Here is a 27,330-nt window from a genome sequence, read left to right as displayed (position 1 = left end):
TTGCCGGTTCAATGGAAGGAAGAAGGCACCGTTCCCCAAACCCACTTTCCTGAATCACTCCTGTTAAATGGTTTCCTGAACACTTAGGGAGTGGCTGCTTCACACTAGAGCCAGCCCAACTGTGGAGTTTGCAGGAGATTTGTAAGGACAATGGTCGTGAATATGCCAGTAATAAACCCCAGTAATAAAGCCAGCCCACAGTAGAGGAGCTCTGGTTCCTCCTAGCCAGCCAGATTCCTGATAATTCATTCTAATGTGGCTCTGGTTTGAATTTTTAGTTATTTGGAAAGACTACTTTTGGCCTTTGGGATAGCTAAGAAAGACTGTGTGCTATCCAGAGAGAGCACATGGACCCAAATGTACTTAAAGCACTTAGCTAGGCATTTCTGTTCTGATGGGAGCACCAGTTTAAAAAAATGACAGAGCTGGAGAGCTGGCTCAGTGGTTAAGAGCACTGACTGCTCTTCCAGAGGTCCTGAGTTCAATTCCCAGCAACCACATGGTGGCTTACAACCATCTGTAATGGGATCTGACACCCTCTTCTGGTGTGTCTGAAGATAACTATGGTGTACTTGTATACATTAAATAAATACATACATACATACATACATAAATACATAAATGACAATAAATCTGTAACTTTAAAGGAACTCTGCAAACTTGTGCAGCAGAATCCTTGGAGCTCAGTAAAGCTCTTGCTTTGACTAGGGCCATCCTGAGCCTGGTACAGCCACTGTTTGCACCTATGTCACTAAGTAGTATCTCCTTTTAGCAACATTGTATAAATCTTCTCTACCGTAGATGTTCAGCCTTCTCCACCTTCAGTTAGCACTGGGGAGGACTTACTGAAGTGTTTTATCTCAGCTACGTTGGTAGTTATAGCCCACAGCAAAATGCAACTTGGTGGTATTCCAGTATCACATATTTAACAAATCATTCCCAACAAAGTAAGTTTCATGTTTTTATAAATAACATCATTATATGGGAACATCCTCACAGTGTATAATTATGTTTGTGAGCAGCAGTCAAGCTAAGATATTATGATGTCACCACTCAGGCAGATAACATGCATTAAATTATGTGTTGGTAATAGGACAAGAGTTAATTCTTCTTAGATTGTACCTTTCGGGTTTTCTTCGATAAATGTTTTTAAAACTGAACCTGTACAATTATTTTTTTAAAAACATAATACTGTTTTGTAAAAACATATCACTAGTCAGATGTTTGTTTCTGTAGTGCCTTTATTATCATACCCACAGGAACATACAGCTTTCTAGCTCTGTTGAGATAGTGCCCCCTCCAATAGGTCCCCATAACCCCACCCCCACCAGGTCTGTCTATGAACAGATTCTCTCACTCTAAGCAAGAGACTGTAGTTCCAGTGAGGAGTCACACTGAGCATAGCAGAACTGGTACCCAGGTGAGGATAAGCCTGTGACTTCCTGTCAAGTGGAATCACAGTCAGGTCACGCAAGAGAGTACCCAGCCAGTAAACAGATGCTTACTGAACTTATTGCATAAGCCAATCAGAAGCCTGCTTGTTTTTTGTACAGACCAGTGACTAAATGAAAAGCCAAAAAGCTAAATTATTTTCAGCCCCCAAATGCAGTTGACATGAAACCATAGGGTTCCTCTGTTTACACAGTGGGAGAAGGCTTTTTAGGAACACAGGGTGGTCAGCCTCCCTTAAACAAACCAGAAGAGGTTCTTCACATTAAGAGGTTCTGCTATGAGAACCGGTCAGCGTTGACTCATCCTCTGTCCCTGGTACCCAGGCTATGTATGGTCTCTGTCTGTCTTTTATCCACTTGGGGGCTGGCTCTGTCATCTGACAGAGAAGCATAGTTTCTATTGGGTTCATGTATAAATAGGGTTTGGGGCATCCTCCAAGAGAACATTGCACAAAATTAGATAACTGCTGTAGAGTCAAATGATATTATTACCTGGAATACTTACAAAACTGATATAGGAGGATCTGGGAAGAGGGCTCCATTGGTAAAGCACTCAATGAGTAAGTTTGATCCCAGGACATACCGGTCTCAGTGGTGCATACCGGTACAAAGACAGTAGAGGGCTGCCCAGGTAGTCTAGCTAAATGTTGAGTTCTTGATTCAGTGAGAGAGACAGACATTGTCTCAAGCAACAGGTGGACAGCAACAAAGAAAGGTCAACCTTAGACCCCCACATTCTCACACTTGTGTGTGGGTATCTGCACACACTGCACACTTGAACATGTGCACACCCATATTAACACACACACTCCTTACTTAATTCTGTAAAAGTCCTGCCATGATACCTGGCCAAATGGACTACATTCTCCCCAGCAAAGAACAATAATCCTTTTGATTTCTCTTTCCATAACATCAGGTACCTGAGGTCTACTTCATAAACCACTGAACAACATCATCAAAAATAACAGAAATAACTCAGGAGTCCTGGGAGCACAGTGAAATCTCACATAGTGCTATAGGTCCCACTGTATCGCCCTGGGTGGGGGGAATCGCCTTACTGTCCCACATGGGCAACAACGTATGTGTTACCTGTCTGGTAGTCCCTTGGAAGCCATCTCGGTTATTGAATCAAAAGTCATGGCATATACTGGGTTTAGACTACAATCTGAATTTCAGCATCCATTGGGACTCTTGGGTCATATCCCTGCAGGTAAAAGGGTACATCTCTAGTCCAATGTTGAGGTCTGTGGGCCCTTTTTTCCACTGGCATTCTTGGGTCCCACCCCCACATATCTTGTGTTTTCAGCAAGAGAGCTTCTATGAGTTGACCCATTCCTGGAGCTGCTACAAGGAGAGGTGAGGGCTGAAAATGGGAACAAACAGAATAGCCCGATGTGATTTTAATGGCACAAAATGATTTTGCATAATACATTGATGGTTACTAAGAGCACATTAAAGAATAAATGCCCACGGCTTTCTTCATCAAGTGTCATTTAAATCCCATTAGATAGAGCCTTGTGAAATGGCACTGGCAATATGACTCCCTTCTAATTTTCCTGTGTTTTGGCCACTGTGAAGGCCCTGGGGAAATAGCGTTTGTCTGATAGGCATTAGAAGGAACAGTGGGTGAGCCACAGACATTGTAAGGTGCCTCTCCAACTCAGCTCAATGGTCAAAGTGAAATTTCATGGTGGGAATTATACAACAAAGATATATAGCTTTGTTGATGGTTGGTGGGTTTGTTTTGCTCTTTGATTGAGATGTCAAGATTTTAGGCCAGCAGCCACACTCCCTTCTGCTCTCCTCATATTTTCCTGCCAAGCTGCCTGAAACTGGGTGCATATACAAAGCTGTTATGCCCTTTAGATGAATTGAATCCTTTATCATTACATAATGACCTTTGTCTCTTGATAGATTGTAACTCTCCCTGCTCTCCCAGTTTCCACTTGTCTAACATATTAGTAACTCATCTCACCATAGTGACAAAATTCCTGAAAGAATGAATTTTAGAGATCTGCTTGGCCTCACAGTTTGAGGTGATCCGGTTCGGCACGGCGGAGAAAGGCCTGCTCATATCGAGACAGTCTGGGGAACACAGAGGTCAATGGAAAAGAGGCTGACCTATAACCCTAGTGCCAACCCCACCCACCCATCCCCCAGGGACCCACCCCCTGCAGCTCGGTACCACCTCCTAAGGTTCTACCACCTTCCAAAACACCACCACCATGTGGTGACCAAACATTCATGATCCCTTAAGGCACGATTCCCATCCAACCATAATGCAGTGTCCTTTCTATACTCTCATTTTAAACCTTATGTGTCCTTATAACCAAAGAAGTCCTCCAGTAGGAAAGTGTCTTACTGAATGAATCTTACTGGAGAATGCAAAGGGACAGTGAGTGTTTGGTAGACATTTAGGCAAACAGAAAGGCAGCTGTGTATGAAGAGCAACTGTCTAAAAGACCTTCTCACTGTGGCTTGGTGAGTGGCAGTTTCTAGTTTGCTATCATTTACTCCTTGCAATTCAGTGATTTGAGTATGAAACCTTAAACCTTGTCATAAGAGGGTTAAAAGCATAGTTCATTTGAATGGCTAACAGAGACTGGTTCTAATTAAGGTTTGACTATTTGTGTTTGTGTATGAATGGTATTTCAGTTCATTATCAATGTTCCTACTGGGGGAAAATAAAGTGGTTTGGAGAAACTTTATGTGGAATCTCTCTACCTTGCCTCTGCCCATCCCTCCTCCTGGCCATAGTTCTCAGTCCCAGAGATTTTTCTAGACAGATCCCTGGCTCTCTAATTTCCCCACATCTTGCTATCATTTAGTTCCAGGGGTTTAATGTCCTATGTTTACCTGAATTCCCAATTCCCTCCAAATCCCTGTATGCTGTAAAGCACCTAACTTGTAGGTCTCCCTGTGTCTTCATTTGCTGGTTCTCTGGTACTTTCTTGCTTGAAGCTATGATTTAATCATAGCACAAACAAAAGTAAAACAGAAAAATGCATAGGATTGCTATGATTCACTAGAAAATGTAGGATTCTTTGATTCCTTACCCACTCATATAACTGAGCTTAAATTAAGCGAGTCTGGAAATCCAGACTGTTTTCTCATGTCGGCCCTCTGTTTCATGCTGAACTAGGCAGCCGGTCTGCAGCTTGAAACTGGAGATGAATACGCAATCCATGCTGGTCAGAATTAGCAGAAACTTCTCAACTCAGACAAAAACCAGAACTTGAAGGTTTTCTGTCCCTGTTGTGGGAACAGATTAGGGATACTGACAGAAGGAAGCACATCTTTAGGGGCTAAGATCTGGCCTTTGGTTTGTTTTCTTAATATAAATTAAATGGATTTGTCACGTCAAACATGATGAGCCTTTATTGTGAGAGGGCCCAGTCTCAGGCCTGTGGCCCATGTTAGATGGGTTTTGTGCAAAGGATTCAAGAAAGGTCTTTACTGGAAGTTTTGTCTGCAGAGGAAAACAAGCGGAAACTCACTGACGGAGCACCCCGTGGTCTAGGAGAGCTTTGGTTGGGATATTTCCCTGGGCTTTTTACTTCTATTTGGAGAAGCTGAACTTTTGACAGATGGACTTCTTTTCCCTAGGCTGATGTTTATCTAAGAGTGTGGTGGTTGAGAAATAATCCAGAATTCACAAGGTCAGAGAATGGCCTGGTTTACACACGGTCCCTCCGCCCATCTCACCCCAGATTCCCTTAGGGAGGGTTGCTGGTGTATCCATCCCACAAATTCTCACCCAAAGGACCCACCAGCCTCTTGGGTGCGGCCCTCTCCATTCTGGCAGCTCCATTAGACTCAGGCCTCAGGGTCCTCTTACCTCTGCACTCTGAGTTTGAAATCAGTCCAATATTCTTGACCAATGAGTATCTTCATGCAGTGCACTGGGAATTAAAACCATCGGTAAGACTGGATTTTTGTAATGCCTCCGTTTGTGAGAAAATAGACTACTCCATTGTATTTTTTGATCCTGAATGGGAGAGTTAAAGTAAAGCTAAATAAATAATCTCAGGCTTATCTTGGAAAATTGTAAAGGACCCATTAAAAAGAGGATTATAATTATTATAATAAGCCATTCTTTTCCTCCCTAGTCACCTAGTTCCTTGGTACATAAAGATGGTATTTTTCCCTAGGGGACACTCAGCCTTTGTGTTCTGCCCTGGGAGGTTGGTTATCATCCATAACTATGGCTCCACAAGGAAGATAACCCAAGCACACACAGAACGGTGCTTCATGTGGCCTGCACAGTCTCTGCATCCTCCTTCTGGGTAGACTGACTTTCGCCTTGTAATGACTTGCACGGAACACACCAGAACGACTGAGGTTGTCACACTCACGATGTTCTTTTTCTTGTATGTTTTAGAAATTGAGGCGAAGGAAGCATGTGACTGGCTCCGAGCTGCCGGGTTCCCGCAGTACGCTCAGCTGTATGAAGGTATGTGAGCCTTTCTCCGTTTTTCACAGAGAGAACTGACAACTGAGACCCTGCCTGGAGGGAGGGAGGGAGGGAAAGGAAGGAAAGGAAGGAAAGGAAGGAAAGGAAGGAAAGGAAGGAAAGGAAGGAAGGAAAGGAAGGAAAGGAAGGAAAGGAAGGAAAGGAAGGAAGGAAAGGAAGGAAAGGAAGGAAAGGAAGGAAAGGAAGGAAAGGAAGGAAGGAAAGGAAGGAAAGGAAGGAAAGGAAGGAAGGAAGGAAAGGAAGGAAAGGAAGGAAGGAAAGGAAGGAAAGGAAGGAAAGGAAGGAAAAGGATTGATTGATTGATTGATTGATTGATTGCTATAGTTTAAATCTAAACAATCCCCAACTCCTATTCTCTACCAGCAATTTACTAATTAGGAAGGGAAAGCCCAGGACATTAAGCGATCTCGTCCTAGTTAGAGTTTCTGCTATTGTGACAAACACCATGACCCAAATAAGGAAATGGTTGTTTCAGCTTACAGCTCTCAGGCCACACTCCTTCCCTGAGGGAAGGCAGGGCAGGAACCTGGAGGCAGGAATGGATCCAGAGGCCAAGGAGGGATGCTGTTTATTGGCTTGCTCTTTGTGGCTTGCCCAGCCTGCTTTCTTATAGCACCCAGGACCACTAGCACAGGGGTGGCCCCACCCACAGTGAGTGGGAACCTCCCACATCAATCATTAATCAAGATAATATCCCACATATTTGTCTGCAGGCCAATAGCATGGAGGAAATTTCTCAGTTAAGATTTCTTCTTCCCAGACATGTCTCTGTGTCCAGACAAAAGAAAAACAAGCAGCTCGCTGTCCTTACATGGATGGATGGGAAATTAAAAAATCCCAGCCTTTCTGATTCTTGATGAATCATATATACATATACATATGATGCTATAGGTACTATGAGATTTAATGTGAGCAGTCCATAAGTATCTAAGATGTGCTATAGCTCAGAAACATGTACATGCTACATGGTATACATATATATATATATATATATATATATATATATATATATATATATATATACATACACACACACACATATATATATCACATAAATATAATGAAAACAGCAGAGCTTGCTCTGTAACTGCTATTATTCAAAAACCAATATTCAGTGAATACTCACACTTCTGCCGTAAAGTAGCCTTCATGACTGTGATACTTACTTTACAGTTGAGGGAATGTTACTTGCCCAGAGCAACGCAGCAAAGAAGTAGTGTATACTTAAAACTAGAGTCCCTGGGCTCCTGTTTTTGTTTTTGTTTCTTTAAGATTTATTTGTCTATTGTATGCATATGAATACCCCACCATTGCTCTCTTCAGACACACCAGAAGAGGGCACCAGACCCCATTACAGATGGTTGTGAGCCACTATGTGGTTGCTGGGAATTGAACTCAGATCCCCTGGAAGAGCAATCAGTGCTCTCAACCACTGAGCCATCTCTCCAGCCACCTGGGCTCCTGTTTCTGGGTTTCTCGCTGTGATGTATAATCACGTGACAGGAGAGTGAGGTGCCGTTCACTGGGGACCATGAGAGATTCAGTCACTGGGAAATACTTTGAGTTCATCCACTTGAGTGGATTCTTTTTTATAAAGGCAAGGGTTATGTCTTCCAATTGGAATGTCTACAGCTAAGTAAATATGCCAGTATGTTTAAACTTTTACTGTGTAGCCTATGCTCTAAAGAGAAAAAGATGTGTGCCCAGGATGGGGGGAAGTGTCTGCTTCCAACCCAGAGGAGGATTTAGAAACGTTAGCTTCATTTTAACTGGGAAGACATGGGGCATACAAAAGAGGAAGCCATGGCTGTCCCAGTGACCAACATGAAAGTTGACCTTGGGCCATTATGTCAAGTGATAGCAAGAGGTTTTCCTATGTAAAAGAGGGACCTAAAATGAAAGCCATATTCCGGATTTTGACAGTTACCACCCCAGTTGGCATGAGTCCTCTTTTGGGGAACAGTCATGGGCTAGGAATCTCTTCTTTTGTGGCATCAATTCAGGGACTTCAAGATGACTGAAAATTTTGCTACCAAAAGAAGAAAGGGAGAAAGGGAGGGAGGGGGGAAAGAGGAAGGAAGGAAGGAAGGAAGGAAGGAAGGAAGGAAGGAAGGAAGGAAGGAAGGAAGGAAGGAAGGAAGGAAATCAGATCTGGGACTATTAAACTTGGGCTGTTTTTGGAAATGTCCTTTTTGAAGGAAAAAACGTTTGCTAAACTAAGAATTCTATGAAGTCATCTGTCCTGTGGTGAATAGGAAGAATGCAGGAGCTGTTCTTCATGTCCTCCTGAGGAATGTCAGATAAGGATGGGCTTAAAGGGCCCTTGGCATGCAATCCTGCCCAAGGTTAAGATGCTTGTTTTCATAGTTTGCACTTACACTGCACTCTCAAGAGCATTTTCTGTGAATAATAATAATAATCTGTGCTATTTTTAAATGCTGTCAGCAATAACAATAAGCAGTAACTGTGATTTAAGATTTAGGAATTAAGAATGGTGATTTGTGCAGAACCTGATGGCCTGAGTTCATGCAGCCAAAGGCATAAGCCTCTGTCTTCTCCTTTCTCTCTCAGATTCGCAGTTCCCCATCAACATTGCGGCCGTCAAAAAAGACCATGACTTTCTTGAAAGGGACCTTGTAGAACCTCTTTGCAGGTAAGCCAGATGAGTGAAGTATCTTTGGTTTTGGTTTCTTTCCTTGGTCTGTCTCTATTTTGGGCAGCACAAAGTTAAAGGTTGACATTAACAACTTTGGAAATACGTTTATTGTGGTCACTGTTGCTGGTTGGTCCTGGTACCCTGAGGATGCTCAGTTCCTGTTTCTGTAGAGTTTAAATCTTAAACAGGGACTTGGGGGGCACTTCAGACATTAGATTAGGAAAAAGAGTAAGAGGAAGAGAGAAGAAAAGACAGAAGAGGAGAGAAAAAAGAGAAAGGGTGGATATTTCAGAGTATTGTTAAATGCCATTTTTTAAATGTGAGCTAATGATTAGGACAGTAAGGAGACAGCACAGTTGAGGTGGCGGAAGGATTCAGGAGGGTCGGTCATCTCAAGTGTTGTCAGGGCAATGTCTGAGATGCCCTTTGAGGATGTTCAACCTGACCTAAGTTTTTTTTTAACATATATAAAGTCAAGTGGTTATATCTTCAAATCAGAATACGTAAGGCCAAGTAAATACACTGGCAGATTGACTTATTTAAACCTTTCTCGTGTAACGAATCTTTTAAAGAGGCAGAAATGTATACATGAAGAATTCTCTCCTCTCAAGCACTTCGCAGAGTAGTTGTAGAAGCCTGGGTGAAGCAATGAGGCATGAGCAAACGAACAATAAGAAACCATTGAACTTGGGCTCATAATTGTAAAGATCCGACAGAATCTGTATTTTAGATAATCAAATTCCGCGTGAAAGGTCAGTTGTGTCTATAGAACTTTGAAGTTGTGTGGCTAACACTCTGGGAAGAGGTCAGAGCTAGGGTAGGTGTCAGCGCAGGACACTTTCAGTCTTCGGGCCACATAGAGAGGACTTGGTGATCCTATACTGATAACCTCAGTCCACTGATCTTCCTTATATGTCCTGCATTTGGTAAGCATGACTATTTAATGATGAGCATAGAGATACCAAGGCATTCCCAAATAGTGTAAATAATCTTAGGTATGCTGGATCCCTGACCTCAGGTTTTGTGCTCTGAGCTTGCTATATGATCAAAAAAAAAAAAAAAAAAAAAAGATTTGTGTTCATCTCTGCTATTCACAAAGACAGTCCTGTGTGTCTGCTTAAGTTTAATGTATCAAGCCTGTCAGTTTAAAAGAGGGAAGAATTCTGAATCATAAACTTGGGCTGGCTGGCTGGTTAAATGCACTTGCCACCAAGCATAACTACCTGAGTTTGATTCCTGAGACCCACAAAGTTGGAGGAGAGAACCAAATCTCGAAAGCTGTCCTCTGGCATCCATACATGCACTATGGCATGTGTGTGTGCGCACATGCACACATACATACACACACACTAAAATACATAGATACATACATACGTACATACATACATACATACATACATACCTAAAATCATATATTTGAGTGGAATGAGTGGACACAGGCTATTTAGGCTAGAAGAGAAACATGTACATGTCTGTGCCTTCGTAAGAACCCGTGGGGTAAATGGATGACTTCCTTGTGATCCTTCCAAAGCTCTGACTTGGAAGAGTTCCATTTCCGCTTCTCCATCTGGAAGGCACACCTGCAGCATGAACAGATCCTTCCGGAAAAACATTCATTCCACTCAGGAACACGGGCTGCTTTTTCTCTAAGTGTTGAGTATATTCCTGTTGGCTGGCATTTTAAAAAAGTAATTTCTATTTTCAAAATTATATTTTACTATCTTTTTCCATTAAGTCTTCTAAATTTGTTTTCTATAAATTGACTTATATTTAGCATTAGACACACACACACACATATTCAATATGGACTAATACCAGTGTGCAATCAAGACTTGACAAAGTTCCATCCATTGCTCCTGAAGCCACCATTTCCCCTACTCCCAGCCCCTGGCAACCACAGATTTATTGTCTGTGCCTACATTTTGGCTCCATCAGGACATAGCAGAGATGACATGGAACAGGATATGGCTGGTTTTGTCTGGCTTCCTTCACTCAGTGTAATGTTCTTAATTCGTTTTAATTTCTGTTTCAAAAATATATTCCTTTCCACTGTACAGAAAGACTTCGGGGTTCTCCAGTTTGAGGGTATAAAGACACCCTAACATTGATATATGTGGTTTGTGTGAGCGTAAATATACATTTCTTTTCAGTAAAATCTTAAGGATGGGACTGTGGGGGCTCAGGACAAATCTTTTCTATCTTTATAAAGAGTTTCAAGTGGCCCTGTTCTTTTGTATTCCTGACAACATACAAGGGTCCAGTTACCTGGCCCTTGGTAGTATGTTTTTGTTTTGCTTGTAGACATTCTAACTGGTATCTGGCTGTGGTTGCGTTATGATTTTAAATGTTCATTTTCTTAGTGTGATTTTAAATGTTCATTTTCTTAGTGACCAATAAAACTAAACATCCTCCCATGTCTCACCAACCTACCTTCTCCTGCAAAATATCTATTCAAGCTTTCTCTCATTTTTAATTGAATAATTTCTATTCCTGAGTTTTGAGAGATTTTGTTGTTGTTATAGATACCTCTCTTGTCAGATACATTCTTGTAAACATTTTTCTGCCAGAATGTAGATCTTTTTCAATATTATCATAGAATGGGAGAGGTTCTTAATTATTCTAGCCAAATTTGTTTATTTCATGTATATTTAAGAGTGTATCTAAAAATGACCTCCTGAGATGAAGTGCTAAGTATGTTATCCTGTGCATTTTGAATTTGTGTTTATCTTAGTAAGTACAAGGCCTGGGCCAAGATTCATTCTGTGTCTGATTGTTCCAACTACTTGTTGAAAGGACTGGACAGCTGTCTTCATCAAGTCACCTTGATATACACCTGTGCATTTTTGTGTATATGTCTGTGTCCAGGACACACATGCTATAGCGCCTATGTGGAAGTCAAAGGACAACTTGTAGGAGTTGGTTCTCTTCTTTCATCCTCTGGGGACTGGGACTTGAACTCAGGTCATCCTGCTTGGTGACAAATGCCTTTAGCCACTGAGCCATCTCACTGGCCCTAAATTGATGTGTGGATTAGTAATCAGCGTATGTTTAGGTCTCCCGATGTTTACAACAGCAAACTGTAGTTGGCAGCACAGGACGTGGACTTGATTAATACCTAAGAGTTTCGTGATTCCATTGCATACTGCTATTTTTACATCCAGGGTTTATTACTAGAATATAATTTTTAATATGTTTATACCCAAAAAAAATCTTTCTAAGCTGTTTTATTAATCCTTGTGAACAAGCATTTGACTAGAAGTGTGTGAACCTCCGTTCTCAGAGTGCAGGAGCTGTGGGTAAAATAGAGGCCAAAGGAAGAGTCACACACACCCTGGGTGGATCAAAGGAAGCAAGAGTAGGTAGGCAGCCAAAGGCAGCTGCCTGGAGAACTAGCGGGGAATTGTTTCTCTTCACTGTGAGTTCTACACAGTACAGATTTCCTGCCTCGTAAATACCAGAAAGCGACAGAGTATCTCCCGCCAGAGGAGAACGAGGATGCCTTAAAAACTTTTGAGATTAATAGGCAGCTGAATAGAAACTTGCCTATTCATAAGGTAAGTATTGATTAATGCCCAGAGAGCCGTAAGGGGGTGGAATTCTATTCATGTTCTTCTTTGTGCAATGCATTTACAAAGCTAGTGGTTCTTTTCTTAACTTCTGAAATTACATCTGTTTGCTTATTTGTCTGTTTACTTGCTGTGTGGCAGGGGCACCAGAGGACATCTTTATTAGAAGTTTGCTATCCTCGTTCCACCATATGGATCTTGGGAATTGAACTTGGGTCCTCGTGCTTGGCAGCAGGCACCTTCACCTGCTAGTCTGTCCTGCCCATCCCTCTGCTTTATTTTTAAATCTCTATGGGCCTTACAGTTCTCATGGTTGTTTGAAATTCTGAGGCCATGCAAAATGGTAGAGGGAATTAAAGCCAGAGGGAGCTCCTTCCAGGGAGACAGGAGAGCCAGAGTCCCCTGCAAAAGGATGTTCACTGCCGAGATTTTACTCACAAGTGGCAGGTTCACTTCTCAGATCCCAGTTTACTACAGAATCGTTGGACAGTGTAGCTTAAAAATACAGCTCCTATTGAGAGTGAGACTGCCCAGAAGGAATCAGGGTAGATGCTCAGCTGTATGCCACCTCCTTTTCTGTAGCTCTGAGGTTTAGTCCCCATAAGGCAGGCAGATTTGCTGCCTTTGCTGAAAACATGAACCCCTGGAATGGCAACTGAGTTCTTTGTGCATGGCTGCAAGGATGACTGCAGGACCAGTGTCCAGCAGGCTCTGTGTAGATGGCTGCTACTGCAGGCATGGAGAGCTCTTTCCAGTATTTTAGAAGCTACTGTTAAAAGTTCTACTTTCCTGGGTTGTCACTGATTGTTGACTGAGAGTCTCTTCCTCCGTATGTCATGGAAAGTTCACTGCAAATCCAATTATCTGAGTGAGCTGGTTGGAACGTTAGCCCTATGGGACACCTGGAGGGCACAAAAGGTGTCAAAACAGCTTGCTAAGTTTGTCCTTTGGTGCAAATCACAGCAGGCTGAAGCACTGGGGAGGTGAGACGCTACCTTCTGCAGTGCTGGGTTGTGGTATTCACTGCAGCTGGCTGCAGACATAGGCCTGGATGCTCAAACATGACCTTTGAATTCCTAAATTAATGTGAAGATAGCAACTCATCTGCATAATGCATGTTGTTAATAGATGCTAATTAATTATAGCATATGACAAATGAGGGCATGGGCTGTGTGTGCTGTCGCGTGTTGATGGACCTAGCTATGACTACCCAGTGCAGCTTTCCCCAGTGTTTAAATAAATGAGAAGTGATGAGGGGCCTCTCAAGAAGCCAGGAGTGGTGAGAGGAAAGGATGCAAGGAAGAAGGATAATGCCAGGGAGAAGGGTATTATAGTTCACTGCTGCACACCCCCATTTGATCCAAGGATGCCAACAGCATTAATATTAAACAATGACAGTCTCTGTGAACATAATGCAAACCTTTCCCTTTAAAAATATTTGTCTTAGAAGGGGCTGGAGAGATGGCTTAATGGTTAAGCGTGCCTCCTGCTCTTGCAGAAGACTCAGGTTCAATTCCCAGTACCTACGTGGTGGCTGCCAACTATAACTCCTGTATACCAAGGGATCTGACACCCTCTTCTGACCTCCATGGGTGCCAGACACACAAATGCTACAGACATACATGCAGAACACCCATATACATAAAATGATGATAATAGTTGTCTTGTGCATGCTGATACAACTCCTTTCTGACAGCACAGCCTGCCCTCTCTCTCTCTCTCTCTCTCTCTCTCTCTCTCTCTCTCTCTCTCTCTCCATTGACCTTTGGCCCTGATTTCCTCCCACACCCCAGCTAAAGGCCAGAGGCAGATCCAGGGTTTAAGCACTAGCACAGGGGTGATTTCTCATGCTGTCAATCCTTGGGGGAATAGCCAAGGGGAAAGCAGAGGGAGGCATGTCCATCCTTGCTGGCTCCATAGTGGCATGGCGACAGTCATTTGCTTACTTCAGACTATATCTCTACTTTCTTTATCACATCCCATCCTACCCCAGACACAATGAAGCCTTCCTATGCCTGGCCTGTGACTTTTGCACACCCGGAGTCTGGGAATTACATAGCAGAATTGTGTATTCGGCACAGAGCATCCTCTCTGTTCTCTGCAATGTGTGCTTGCCAGACTCTCTCAGCACCAAGCCCTTTCCCACGCCCCGTGGCTGCAGCACATGGAAGACCCCATGAAGGGCTGGGCTTTGATCCCAGGGTCGGGAGCACATCTTCACTGATTGTGGTTCCTTGAATGTCTTTGAGGTTCCCACCCAGAACACTCCTTAGCTGACAGGGTTCCATCCACCACCCTGACAGGAGCCAAGGGTAAGAAGTTCAGGCAGTTGGAACGGAATCAGAATGGTCTGGAAGAGATGAACACCTACCTCTGCTTGCTATTCCTCCCATGCCTTTGGCGAGGAAATTAAAAAAAAAAAAAAATCACAGGAAACCAGCCATTAAATCAATGTAGGAGACCTCATGAACCATCTGAGGTCTGGCAGTGGAAATGTCAAACCAGAGCCTAAAGTATGAGGAAGGAGGAAGAGGACCTACTGTTTTGCTGTGGTCGCTAAGGGAGGAGCAGACAGCCTGCCCTGTCCCAGGGCTTCTCTACAGCATGAGTCAGGCCTGGGAAGCTGCACCTAGCCCCTCACACTGAAACTCTCGCTCTCCCTTCACTACCAAGGCAGAGCCCCAGCCTCCCTTCTTGACCACTGCCTGGCTCCCACTCTGGTCCTCTGGGCTGTGAGGGACTTCCAACTCCACATCACTAGACTGCATCTTACTCAACTGCACATCGTGGGTACAGGTCCTTGTACTAAATAAGACTTCAATAATTATTTGTTAAGTTTAACCAGAGCTCGGTAGAAATAACCTTTCAGCCCACAAATTATTATATTGTTCTTTGGTTAGGAAATATATGATGATAGACTCTTCATTTTCTCTCAAGAATAATTTAAAATGCTGTCCTTCGCTGAAGACTTCCTCCTCTTCCTCTTCCCCCACCTCCTCCACTTCCTCTTTCTCCTTCTTCAGATAGGATCTTACTATGCAGTTGCAGCTGGCCTAGAACTTGCTATGTAGACCAGGCTAGCTTCAGACTCACAGAGATCTGCTGGTCTCTGCCTGGGATTGAAGGTGAGCATCACCACACACAGCGTTCGGACTTCCTAAGAGAGCTTTCGGTGACTACTAGCTTCTGGCTCTTAGTACCTGCACTCTCTCAACCCTCCTCCCTCCGCCCACTCAGTGCCGCCTGGCCCCCACAATGGGTAAATAAATACAAAGGAACGTGTGGATTTACAGCACCTGTTTTGTCTTAAATGCTTAATCAACTACGCCCTCCTCTCATGAGTGCAAATTCCCTGGCTTCTGAGACACCTTCGGTTCTTGTTGATATACACTCAGACTTTCACCTTCCCAAGGCTGGCTTTCTTCCTTGGCCCTAGGTTCTGAACACTGGAATTCACTGTGGTTCTAAATCTGTTTCCCCAGCTGTTGATATCCATGGGATCACCATCCGTGTGTTCACCCAACCTTCTCTTGACCACTTTGCTCTCTATCCTCCAGGTTTCCTTTTTCTTTCATTGAATATAGATTTTTTATATATATACAGTATATACTGATTGTGGTTTCCTCTTCCCCAGCTCCCCCCTCCAGATCCTTTCCAACATCCCATCCACCCAAATCTACACCCCTTACTTTCCCACTCTGTCTCTCATTAGAATACAAACAAGCACCTCGTAAGTAATAAAAAGATAAGATAAAAACAAATCAGAATAGGAGGACAAAACAAAGAGTAGAAAAAAAAGAGCCAAATAAAAAGTACAAGGAATACGGATAGATACAAAGACAGGCATGTTCCCACACAACATGAAAACACAACCATAATATATAAAAGCTCAACCATAATATATAAGCAAAAAGATCTGAAAGGGAGAGAAAAAGCAAACAAAGCATTGTGAGTCAAAAAAAAATCACAAAAATATCATTGAGTTTGTCTTATGATAGCCCTCTATTGCCAGACACAGGGCTTGCCCTTAAATGTGGCTTGTGTAACCAGAGAGACGCCTTTGGATAAAATAAATTTTCATTTGCAAGCAGTTATCAGTCAGAGAAAGGTTCTAGGTCAGGGATGGAAGCGTAGGCCCACTTGCCCCTCTCAGCACTGAAACCTCAGCTGGTGCAAATCTTCATGCGGCCACAGTAGGTGCTCTGGTCCCACTATGTTCAGAAGGCCTTGTTTCCTTGGCTGTCTCCATCCCCTCTGCCTCTTACAATCTTTCCACCTTCTCTTCCACAGGATTCCCTGGGCCCTGGGGGATTGGACGGGGATTTGATGGAGATGTCTCATTTAGGACTGAGTGTTCTGGATGTGCTTTGCACATTGTCCAGTTGTGGACTGATATATTTGTTCCCACCTGCTGTGGGTCAAAGCTTCTCTAATTATGGCAGAGCAAGGCACTGATCTCCCAGTATAGCAGAATGTCATTAGCAGTCATTTATTGCTCAATTGCATTAACAAACCAGTAGTATTTGGTTCTCCCCTAGGTCTCTGGCCTAGCTAGACTTAGGTTCCTGACCACCCAAAGCAGTGTGATAGGGGTTAGTTACTCCCATAAGCTTTGGGCCACTATGGATGGCACCAGCGTATTTGCAGGCAGGTAAACTTTGTAGAACTCAGGGTTTGTGGCTCAATTGGTGTTTACATTTCTCCTCTGGTTGTGAACAGAGTACCTTCCAGGACCGTGAGCACTAACCAGTAGGGGTGAAGGCTCTAGGTGGGCACCAGCTTGATTTCTCCGTGTTCAAGGAACTGTGTAAGTATTGTCTTGAGCAATAGGGCCTGACTGTAGGTTTGTGGACAGGAACAATAACCTTGGCAACAGACTGGGTTGTCTGGGGCTCTCCACAGGGCCCCATTAACTAACAACTAAATTAGATGTAACCTACTCCCAGAACTGAAGGTCTCATTTAGTCACCTGGGGCTGTGGGCCTCCTTGTTATTTGATGGTTACTTTTAGATTTCTTTCACATATGTGCATATTTTAAGAAGCTTCTATAATAGGTTTCCATATAACCCCTCAAGTAGCTTAGCTTAACCATCCATCCCTGTATATCCTCCTTTGGCCCTGTCTCACCTTACATTTCCTATTTGATCTTTCCATTCCATTCCCCCCTCTCCTTCCATTCATAATTATTTATTTTATATCTCCTTCCTAAGGTGATCCATTCCTCTCCTCTAGTACCTGACCCTTTACCTAACCTATGTGGTTTTGTGGATTGTAGTCTTCTTATTGAAGACTTAATAGCTAACATCCATATAAGTGAACACTTACCATATTGTCTTTTGGAGTCTGATTACCACACTCAGGAGATGACTTTTTCTAGCCCCATCCATTTGCCTGCAAATTTCATTTTTTAAACAACTGATTAATATTCTGCTGTATAAACATACAGTGGTTTTTTAAATCTATTCTTCCATTGGTGGGCATCTAGACTGTTTCCAATTTCTGACTATTAAGAATAGAGCAGCAATGTCACATTCGATTCTTTAAAATACAACTTTTAAATTTATGTGTTTATGTGTACCTGCATGAGTTTATGTGCACCAAGTACATGCAAGTGGCCACTGTGGCCAGAAGGGTACATTGGATGCCCTAAAACTTGAGTTATAGGCAGTTGTGAGCCACCTGTGTGTGTGCTAGGAACCGAACCTGGGTCCGAGCAGCTTGTGCTCTGGAGTACTAAGCCATCTCGACAGTACCTCATCTAGATTCTTGAACCATCTCTTGCCTGTCCCTCTCCAGTACCTCATCTAGATTCATCTCTTGACTGTGCCTCTTAAATTCATTCTCTATCCCACCTAAGTATATCTGTCTAAGTATGGTGCTATCTCTCAGCATAATATCCTTCAGTATATCCCCATTGTCCCCGCACTGCTCCTGTGATATCTTCTCTTAGTCCTCCACAGTCTTGCTCCAATGTTATCTTTTCCATCCAATGTACTCAGGAAGTGACTGGTATCTTCTACTATTTATCATGCTCACAGCCCATATGAGACTGAGAGCCTCAAGGATAAGAACTATCTTTTGTTCATCTCTATATTCTCAGCCTCTTCCTGGGGCACAAGACACACACCCTTAGATAGATGGATATCAGCTTTTCTCTCCCAGGACTTCCCCAGGAGAGCCCTGAGTTTGGTGCTCAAAATGAAAGCATACTCTCCCTTTGGTGATTTGGGTATTCGTCCATCTACAAGATCATAACAGCAGCAAATGAAGACTTCACAACCATTTCTCCTGAAAGGCTCAGACTACCTTCTTTGCATTAATAACAAAACCCAGATTGCTACAAGCTTAAAGAGTAATGGGCCAACCTGGGCTTTTCTGCTTCAGTGCAAAGGGACTGCCAGGCTATGCATGGAGCCTCCCTCCATTTTCTAGGTTCTACTAAAACGATTCCACAGTAGACAGAAGCAATAAGTGAAGGAGATAGGACAGACATCACATCTAGCTGGGATGTCACCTGCGTTTGACTCCCTTGAGCCAATGGTCCTCCCAAGAAGCCTGAGTCCTTCTCTGAAAGAGGCAATACCAATGGCCCAGAACTGTTCCCTTACCATCCATTGAACTAACTCACTTTGGTCCCCAGTAGAGGCAAACCGGGTGCAGCTCATAGGCTATGGTGTTCGGTGCTGATGGGTTCTGTGGTCTGACTGCACCAAGACAACAGCAGTGATCTGCAGATACCATAGGTTCATGCAGTGTTCATATAGAATTGCATTTCAGGCCAGTGGTTCTCAACCTGTGGGGCATGACCCCTTTGGGAGTTGAATGACTCTTTCACAGGGGTGGCCTAAGACCATCAAAAAGCACAGATATTTACATTATGATTCACAACAGTAGGCAAAAGTTCAGTTATGAAGTACAACAAAAATAATTTTATGGTTGAGAGTCACCACAACATGAGGGACTATATTAAAGGGTCACAGCATTAAGAGGGCTGAGAACCACTGTTCTAGGCTTCTGAAAATTATAAGAAGAATAAATTATGGTATAAGCTTGGGAGAGGCTCCAGTCCAGTCCATTTGTGGATGGCAAAATACATTCTATAATTAAAATTTTTATTCACGTTGGAACAGTCTGCCAGGCAATCATAAAAAGACCAACGAGGACCATTCGAGAGTTTGTCTTATTACTTATAATTAAATTTAAGTTGTATTTGTCCTCACTGAAGGTTGGCTTCACTCACACCAGAGTTTTATAGCAGTTTTGACAGAGTATAGTGAATATTTCTGGTATATGGTATATTTCTTACCTACAGAAGCCAAATCTGAGAGAGGCTATCATCTATCTCTACAATGTATGTTGCACCCAGTCTGGGTGCTTACAAAGGTCACCGTTGTTTACCTCACCATATGAGAAATAATTCACAAATCAACAATGCTCTATCACACCATGAAGAGATGCATAGTGTCAGACAGTTACCCTAAAGAGTATTTTCTTCTCTCATGGTTTACAGGATTCAGGATGGTCTGTTTATAAGAAGATTGAAATTATACCCAACATTTCTTTAAAAAAAAAAAGTTTGGCTCTTTAACCCTCACCTTTCTTACTCTCTAGCCCTCCTTTTCTCTCTCCCTTTCCTACTCTCTCCACATGGCCGTGGCTGGCCTCTCTCTTTCTACCTTCTCTCCTTTCTCCCTGCCTTTCTACAATAAAGCTCTAAAACCATTTTTTTTAAAGTTTGTTTTTGATATCTTGTTAGTTTATTGTGTACTTAATTTTCAAAGATTTATTTATTTGTTATATGTAAGTACACTATAGCTGTTTTCAGACACACCAGAAGAGGGTGTTAGATCTCACTCATTACAGATGGTTGGGAGCTACCGTGTGCTTGCTGGGATTTGAGCTCAGGACCTCCAGAAGAGCTGTCAGTGCTCTTAACTGCTGAGCCATCTCTCCAGCCCCTATACCCAAAATGTCAAAATGCCTCCAATGATGATAATTTTGCACACTGGATTAAGAGCTAATTAGCATACAGTGGATAGACAAAATCTATCCAGACCACTGAGCTGGAGACAGTGCCCGTGTAAACTCAGGTAGGCATGACCACCCTTCTGTAATCTAATACACGGGACACACAGATAGGAGAGCCCCAGGACAAGCTGGTAATCTGGACCCTTTCGGGGGCTCTCCTAAGACCATTGGAAAACACAGATATTTACATTACAATTCGTAATGCTATGGTTGGGGGTCACCACAACATGAGAAACTGTATTAAAGGGTCACAGCATTAGGAAGGGTGAAAACCGCCCATCTAGACAGAGTTGATGAACTCTGGGTTCAAAGGAGAGGTCTTACCTTAATACGTAAGATGAGGAGGTGAAGACACTCAATGTTAACCTTTGGCCTACATATACACAGCCATGCACTACAAACACATGTGCACATACACCCATGAGAACATGCACACAATACATGTGCAACGAAAACAATCTCTGAAAAATAAATGCACATCACTTTATATCTTTAATTCCAAAGCCCAATAAATAATAATCATTATAATACAAATGGTATCTTTTCAAATTGACTGCTTTTAGAGCCCTTTGAGGTTCATAACAAACTTTAACTGATGCACAGTGCCCACATTTGCCCCTTGCCCTCACATACATTTCTACCACGATCAATATCTGCCAAAGGGCAGTCCACCCATTACAGCATGAAGTACACAGGGTGAATTACAGCACTGCTTTCTATTTAAATTCTGTGCTTTTGACGGGTGTATAGTGACAGACATGCACCACTGTGGCATTCGCATCCATTTCACTGCCCTAAAAACCCTCTGCTCTGCCTAGGCGTCCCTCCATTTCCCTAGTCTCTGGCAACTTCTGGTCTTTGGACTGCCTCCATAACTTTAACTCTTGCACAATGCTTTCTAATTAGAATCACAATTTACAGCCTTTTCATATTGGCCTTTAATAGTCACTTAAGTGTCTACTGTGCCTTCTGTGTCTTTATAACTCACTTCTAATTACCACTCTGTTGTCTGGTTATACCATAGTTCATCTTTCCAGCCACCGGACATCTTGATTGCTCTTGAATTTCACTAGTGATGACTAAAGTGGCTGTAAACACTGAGTGTGTACACATTTACACGTGGAAATAAATCTTAAACCCATTTGGGTGAATACCAACGGGTGTGTTTCGCAGTAATGACCTGTTCAGCTGTCTCACCTGAGCCATGTCCCATTGTCAGCAGCAGTGGGTGAGCGCTCCTGACCCTCGCTCTCTCAGTAGCACTGTTTAAAGAAGCAGTGGAACTCATGATTGCTTTAATTTGCAATTAACATGTTATACTGAACACTTTACGTTGTGTCTTATTTCATTTTATCTGTGTGTCTGTGTCTTTGAGTATATCTGTGTGTCACTGTGTGTGTTTATGTCTATGTGTGTGTGTCTGTGTGTTTCTATGTGTATGTCCCCCTCTGTGTCTGTATCTGAGTGTGGGTCTGTGTGTGTGTTTATGTGTATGTCCCTCTCTGTGTCTGTATCCTTGTGTGTTTGTGTGTGAATGTGTATCTGTGTGTATATCTCTGTGTGTCTGTGTATATCTGTAGGTCTGTGTGTGTATCTCTGTGTGATGTATATCTGTTTTTATGTCCCTGTGTGTGTGTGTGTGAGTGTGTATGTCTGTGTATATGACTGTGTCTGTGTCCCTGTATTTGTGTGTATGTATGTGTCTATGTGTGTGCCTTTGAGTGTGTGTGTGTGTCTGTCTGTCTGTGTCTATATTACTCTGTGTGTGTGTGTGTGTGTGTGTGTGTGTGTGTGTGTGTGTGTAGGTAGATCTATGTATATGTGTGTGTCTCTGTGTATCTGTGTATATGTTTGTGTCCCTATGTGTGTGTCCCTGTGTTGGTGTCTGGGGGTATAATATGTATATATCTGCATGTGTGGGTATGAGTGTACATGTCTGTGTATATGTCTGTGTCCCTCTGTGTGTGTGTGTATCTGTAAGACTCTGCCAAGCCTTAGTTACTGGGGACCCCCGTGTGAACAACACGGAGCCAGGGATTGATGCAGAAGCAAGAGGAATTTATTGTTCCAGTGCACTGGGGTCGTACTACACCAGAAGGAGAGGTGGCAACCCTGGGTAGCCCATTCAGCGAGTTTTTATACAGTTTCCAGGGGCAAAATGGAGCATCAGCAACTAGGCACAATATGATTGGTGGAACAGTGCACCCTTTAAACTGATTGATCTTTAGGGGATGAGGTAGTGGGGGCTTGCTCAGCCTCTCCCTTCCAGCCTACATGCTCTCTGACCTGTCTCTTCCAGGAGGGGAGGGGTGCCTATGTGCTCGGGGGTCTGGTGGAATTTTCCAACAGCTCGGAACTGACCTCTTCATATCTGTGTCTGTGTGTGTCTCTTCATTTGCACCCACACGTGAGTGCCATACCTCTAGGCCAGAAGATGGCATCAGAGCCTGTGGGGGTGGGGTACAGGCAGTTGTGAGCCTTCAGAGGTAGCAAGCACTCCTAGCCACTGAGCCATCTCTTCAGCCCAATGCTGATTATATTTTACTACAACGTCCCTTTTTATGATGAAGATAGTTGTGATAAAAATAATTAAACTATCTTTAAACTGGGCCATTTGCTTTCTTATTGTGGGTTTTAAGGTTATTTGAACACACTGTATAATTGATCAGATTCAGATAAACATTTCAGAAACGTTTTCTTCAGGTCTCCTTCCAGTCATCTCATCCTCTGTATGATCAGAACTTTTACATCTTGTCACTTGGATGCACCTTTGATGTTGAAAACAAAAAGTCATCACACACTCAAGGCCACTTAAATTTTGTCCTATTTTCATTTTGAAATCCTAGAGCTGCGCGTTTCTGTTTAGGGATGTGGTCTACTTGGAAGTCATCTGTATTAGGAGCAGAAAGTCTACCTGGATTGATTTTTTTTTTCATGTGACTATCTAGATGTTTCATGACCATTTGTTAAGAGATTACTTGTTATCTCTAACCTCAGCTTTGCTCCTTTGTACAGGTCAAGTGACTATATTTACTGGGCCTAGTTGGAGCCATGAACCCTGCCCCATTGATCCATTTGTCCACTTTCCCACTACTTATCCAACTTCATTGCTGTTTCTTCCTTATAAATCTTGACCTGGGGGGCCTGGAGGGAGGCTAATTCTCTATTTTCCCTCTCCTCTGTCCAGAATATGTTGGGACTCCTGTGTCTTTGGTTTGTCTGTACAACTATTTTTCTTTTAGATTATTTTATTTTGTGTGTTTGGATGTTTTTCCAGCATGCGTATCTATGAACCTTGTGTATGCCTGGTGCCTCTGAACTTCAGAGACCAGAGAACTGGAGTTTCTGCTGGTTGTGAGCTTCCATGCAGGTGCTGGAAACCAAACTTGGGTCCTCTGAAAGATCAACAAGTTCTCTTGACCACGGAGCAATCTTGTTAACTCCTATTATCAGTATTTTAAATTTGAGCCTCCTGGCATGCATGCAGTAGTAGTTCCTGATTTAAATTTGTATTTCTCCCATGACAAATAAATGTTGAACATATTTTTGTGTGCTTACAGCCATTTGTAGATTGTCTTTTAAAAGAATCTCCTCACAAAGTTAGACCATGTAAAAAAAAAATCAAGTTGTTTGACATCATCTGTTTAATAATTCTTTGTGTATTGATAGAGTGCTTTAGCAGATACTATGTATAGGGTTATACAAATAAGGTTTTCTGAATATTTTCTTCAAACAGAGAAGTAATTTTAACTGAAGGCATATTTTTGAGTTTAGGTGTGACTAAAAAAAACAAGCCTATGAAAATAAATCTGTCTTCCGGATTTCAAAACTAATAAAATGTCTCCATGTATCATGAATACATAAAGTATATTTAAGTAGAAGAATGAGCCTTTTGATGTTCCTGTGCCTGTAGTAAATCAAAAATCTTTTTCAAGAAATCAAATGGTTTGTTTGTGCCTCCAGCCACAATGGAGGAACACGTGTGCTAGATAAGTATATTGGATAAACAGTGTGCATCCTTCCCTAAACAAAAGAAGAGCTGCCAAAGGGACAGTAGGAACGCCTTTTAATTAACATACCACTCTTAGGTGGAGCTGTTAACATCTGTGGAACTGGCCAGAAAGACAATCCGCCAGTCACAGCAAATCCAAGAAGGTCCCAAAGCAGCTGTGGACTCTGATCAGCCTCTAAAACAGAACTGTTTACTTGTTTGACACCATCATGAGTGCACAGTCTGTCTGAAGCATCCCGTAGCATCTTAACATAGCCTCAACTTTGATGACATGAAATCTAGCTTCCGTCTGTCTGCCCTGTCAATGACTGAAATGAGAACTGTCTTATATCTATAAACAGATGTTGGGATTCATTGGGAATAGGACTCATCCTGGTGCTCTGCTGGAACTAGAGGCAGATATTGCTTGGTTTTCTGTGGGAGGTGAGAAGAGGATAAATTACAACCAAAGAGGCAAGACTTCAGGACTATCACAGACGTTTACTTGACCAGATTTAGTGAGCAATGGCTGCCAAGCCTGAGAGTCAGTCTCAGGTTGACTCTTTTCTAGTGTGGATGGCTGGCCTAGTGGTGGTGTTTAGTCAAGACAAGGCAGTTTTGAAAAAAGTGCAGGGTTCAGTTTTAGTATTTGGACCTGAAAAACCTAAAGGAGCCTGCACACTGTCAAGAGCAATGTGTGTTTGGAAATGTAACAACTCCAGGGCATTTCATGTCATTAAAGTCTAGTATACTTTGAGATGCTTCAGTACGATCATGTACAATAAAAACAGTAATCCTCAGGTTTGAATTCTAAATATGCATTTTAATGTGCTCTCTATAAAGACAGTATTTACATGCATTTGTATGCAAGAGGTCTGTGCTTCTCTGATAAGAAGGCAATGAGTGGATTCACAGTCTTCAATGCCAAAGATAATGTCAAGTTGTAATTGTTGCCCACTGCTGGAAATAGAGCTTTGCTTAAAACAAACTATATGATTTGATAATTAGGAAAACATTAATTAAAAAGAAAAACATACAAACAAAGAACCTGAAGGTCCATCAGCAAGCTATATTTTCCACAATATGAAAAACTACTCACCAAGTAATTGTAATAATTAGTTCTGTGCTTAACAACATAGATCTATCCTAAAACAAACAAACAAACAAATGTGCTGAACAGCAACAATAAGAATTCATACACTAAAAATCACATGCTGTTATGAAATATAAATTGTGGCATAATGTGGCAGGAGTAACAGAGTACCTGGTGGGACTCTGCCAAGGTATCCCCCTGAGAAATCATGCCATATGACAGACCTAGTATAAGGAAGAGAGCAGGAGTGGGGACCTGGAAAAGGGGTAGAGGCAAAGAAAAGGGGGAGACAGAGAAAGAGAGGCCAGCTGAGAACACATGGGAACAGAGAAAGAAAGAGAGTGTGGAGGAAGGGGGCCTGGGGTAGCAATCAGATCTCTTATACACTACTACACTGTGCAGGTAGTAATGGCAGTGGGTGATGACTATAACTGTTGCTAGGTAGCTGTTGGGTGAAGCCTAACAGAATTATCTGTAAGCCAACACAACTAGGTGCTGGTGAGGTGGCCCAGAAGTCTGAACCTTTTGCTCTTGCAGAGGACTCAGGTTTGGTTTCTAGCACCCATATGATAGCTCACAACTGACTCCAGTTCTAGGGGATCCAGTGCCCTCTTCAGGCCACTGCAGGCACTACATGCATGTGGTGCACATACACACTTGTAGACAAATACTCACTATATCTCTAGTCTGGGTAATTTCCCTCCCACAGGTGCAGCTAGCAGTGAGCTACTCTGTCAGAAACAGGACCCACATGACAGTCTGTCTACATTCTAAGTATCAGTATCTCCAGTTTTTTACTCCAGAACAGAAGACTCCTTCAGAGGAGTCTCAATTGTAAGAAACACAATCAGCTTACGATAAAACACAAAACAAGAGTGGTAAATCCAGACTGGACCTGAGAGACATCTGTCAGATAGACTGAAGGCCATCTGACGGGGTTTATATAATTGGAGATATTTGGTATAAACACAAGAGTACTAAGTAAAAATCTATATGGGTATTAGCTCTAGAGGCACTAAAAAGTTGAGAATGGAAAAAAATTAACTCAAGTATGATGCACACGGGACTAGAAATTTATGGTTGTAATAAACATGAAGGATGGATTTATCAATAATGTGTGATGCTGTAACACAACTGTATGTGGATCAGGCAAAGGGGGTAGGAATGGAGATTGGAAGAGAGTGAATCTTCAGCTTCCAAAGAACAAATTCAATGTGTAATCACCCAAATTGGAAGGTCATGAGGTAACAACTAAAAAGCCAAATGAGAGAGTTAAAGGAACTGCTAAAACATTGGCAAAGATAGAAGGCACCATACATGTAACTGAAGCCACATGCAGACTTAAAAAAAAAAAAAAAAAAAAAACAACCAAAAATAATAAAGGTGTTTGCCAAGAGATCACATGAAATAAGATGGCAGAACATATGAAAATTGAGGATGTTCTCAGCAAGTTAAGGCAGTAAAAGGAAGGGGAGATTGGGATGTAGTAAGCAGTGGATGAGAGGCAGGCTAGGAAGAGGAGGGTTGCTTGCTTGGTTAGTCAGAACTCAACAGAATGAGCCCAGAGAGGAAAGCTGTTGCGAGAATCCGATATATAAATAGCAAAGACTCAGATACCACAGTGGATGTTGTCATCAGAAACAAGAGTGAAGAGCTAGTCAGAAAAACAAAAGGGCTGTCTTTCCCTTGGAAAAACAAAAGCAGCCAGAGCAGTGGGTAAACAGGGAGACACAACTTGGGAGGGAGGAAAGGAACACCACAAGAACGCATGCCTGTTCCTCGCTGGTTTGATTGTCCTTCTCAGTGGCAGCTGTGGCAAAGTCATCAGGTGTGGGACTGAATCTCCGATGGTCTAGGTTTGAGAGCCACATGCAAGGCGGGAAGACAGCTCAGGAGCAATGTTAAGAGACCAGCTGAGAGTGAAAAGCAAATGTATTTATTAGTTGACACATGCTGCCTTGGCATGTAGACTGGGCAGTTTAACAGTCTGAAAGGCCGGAACCTTCAAGGTCATGGATTTTGGTTATTTGGTTATCTCCCTCCTGGCAGAGGAAGCCACCGTCTCCCCGT

General features: G+C 42.6%; 1 protein-coding gene across 10 annotated transcripts in view; it reads left to right on the top strand.

The window, feature by feature from the left end:
• Positions 1 to 27,330, top strand: part of Stard13 (StAR-related lipid transfer (START) domain containing 13) — a 390,686-nt gene that overhangs the window by 326,876 nt on the left and 36,480 nt on the right. For all 10 annotated transcript variants that reach the window (NR_153382.1, NM_001359985.1, NM_146258.2 and 7 more), the window contains 2 exons: positions 5,833 to 5,904; positions 8,497 to 8,578. Coding sequence is in view for 5 of the 10 variants with exons in the window: in NM_146258.2 (NP_666370.3) it covers positions 5,833 to 5,904; positions 8,497 to 8,578 (154 nt within the window). In the remaining 5 variants the exon portion in view is untranslated. The remainder of the gene's footprint in view (positions 1 to 5,832; positions 5,905 to 8,496; positions 8,579 to 27,330) is intronic.

The sequence above is a fragment of the Mus musculus genome, chromosome 5, assembly GCF_000001635.26.
Source record: "Mus musculus strain C57BL/6J chromosome 5, GRCm38.p6 C57BL/6J".
NCBI classification, from domain to species: Eukaryota; Metazoa; Chordata; class Mammalia; order Rodentia; family Muridae; genus Mus; species Mus musculus.
The sequence above is the reverse complement of the archived record's forward strand: the minus strand, read 5'-3'. Positions and strand labels throughout refer to the sequence as shown.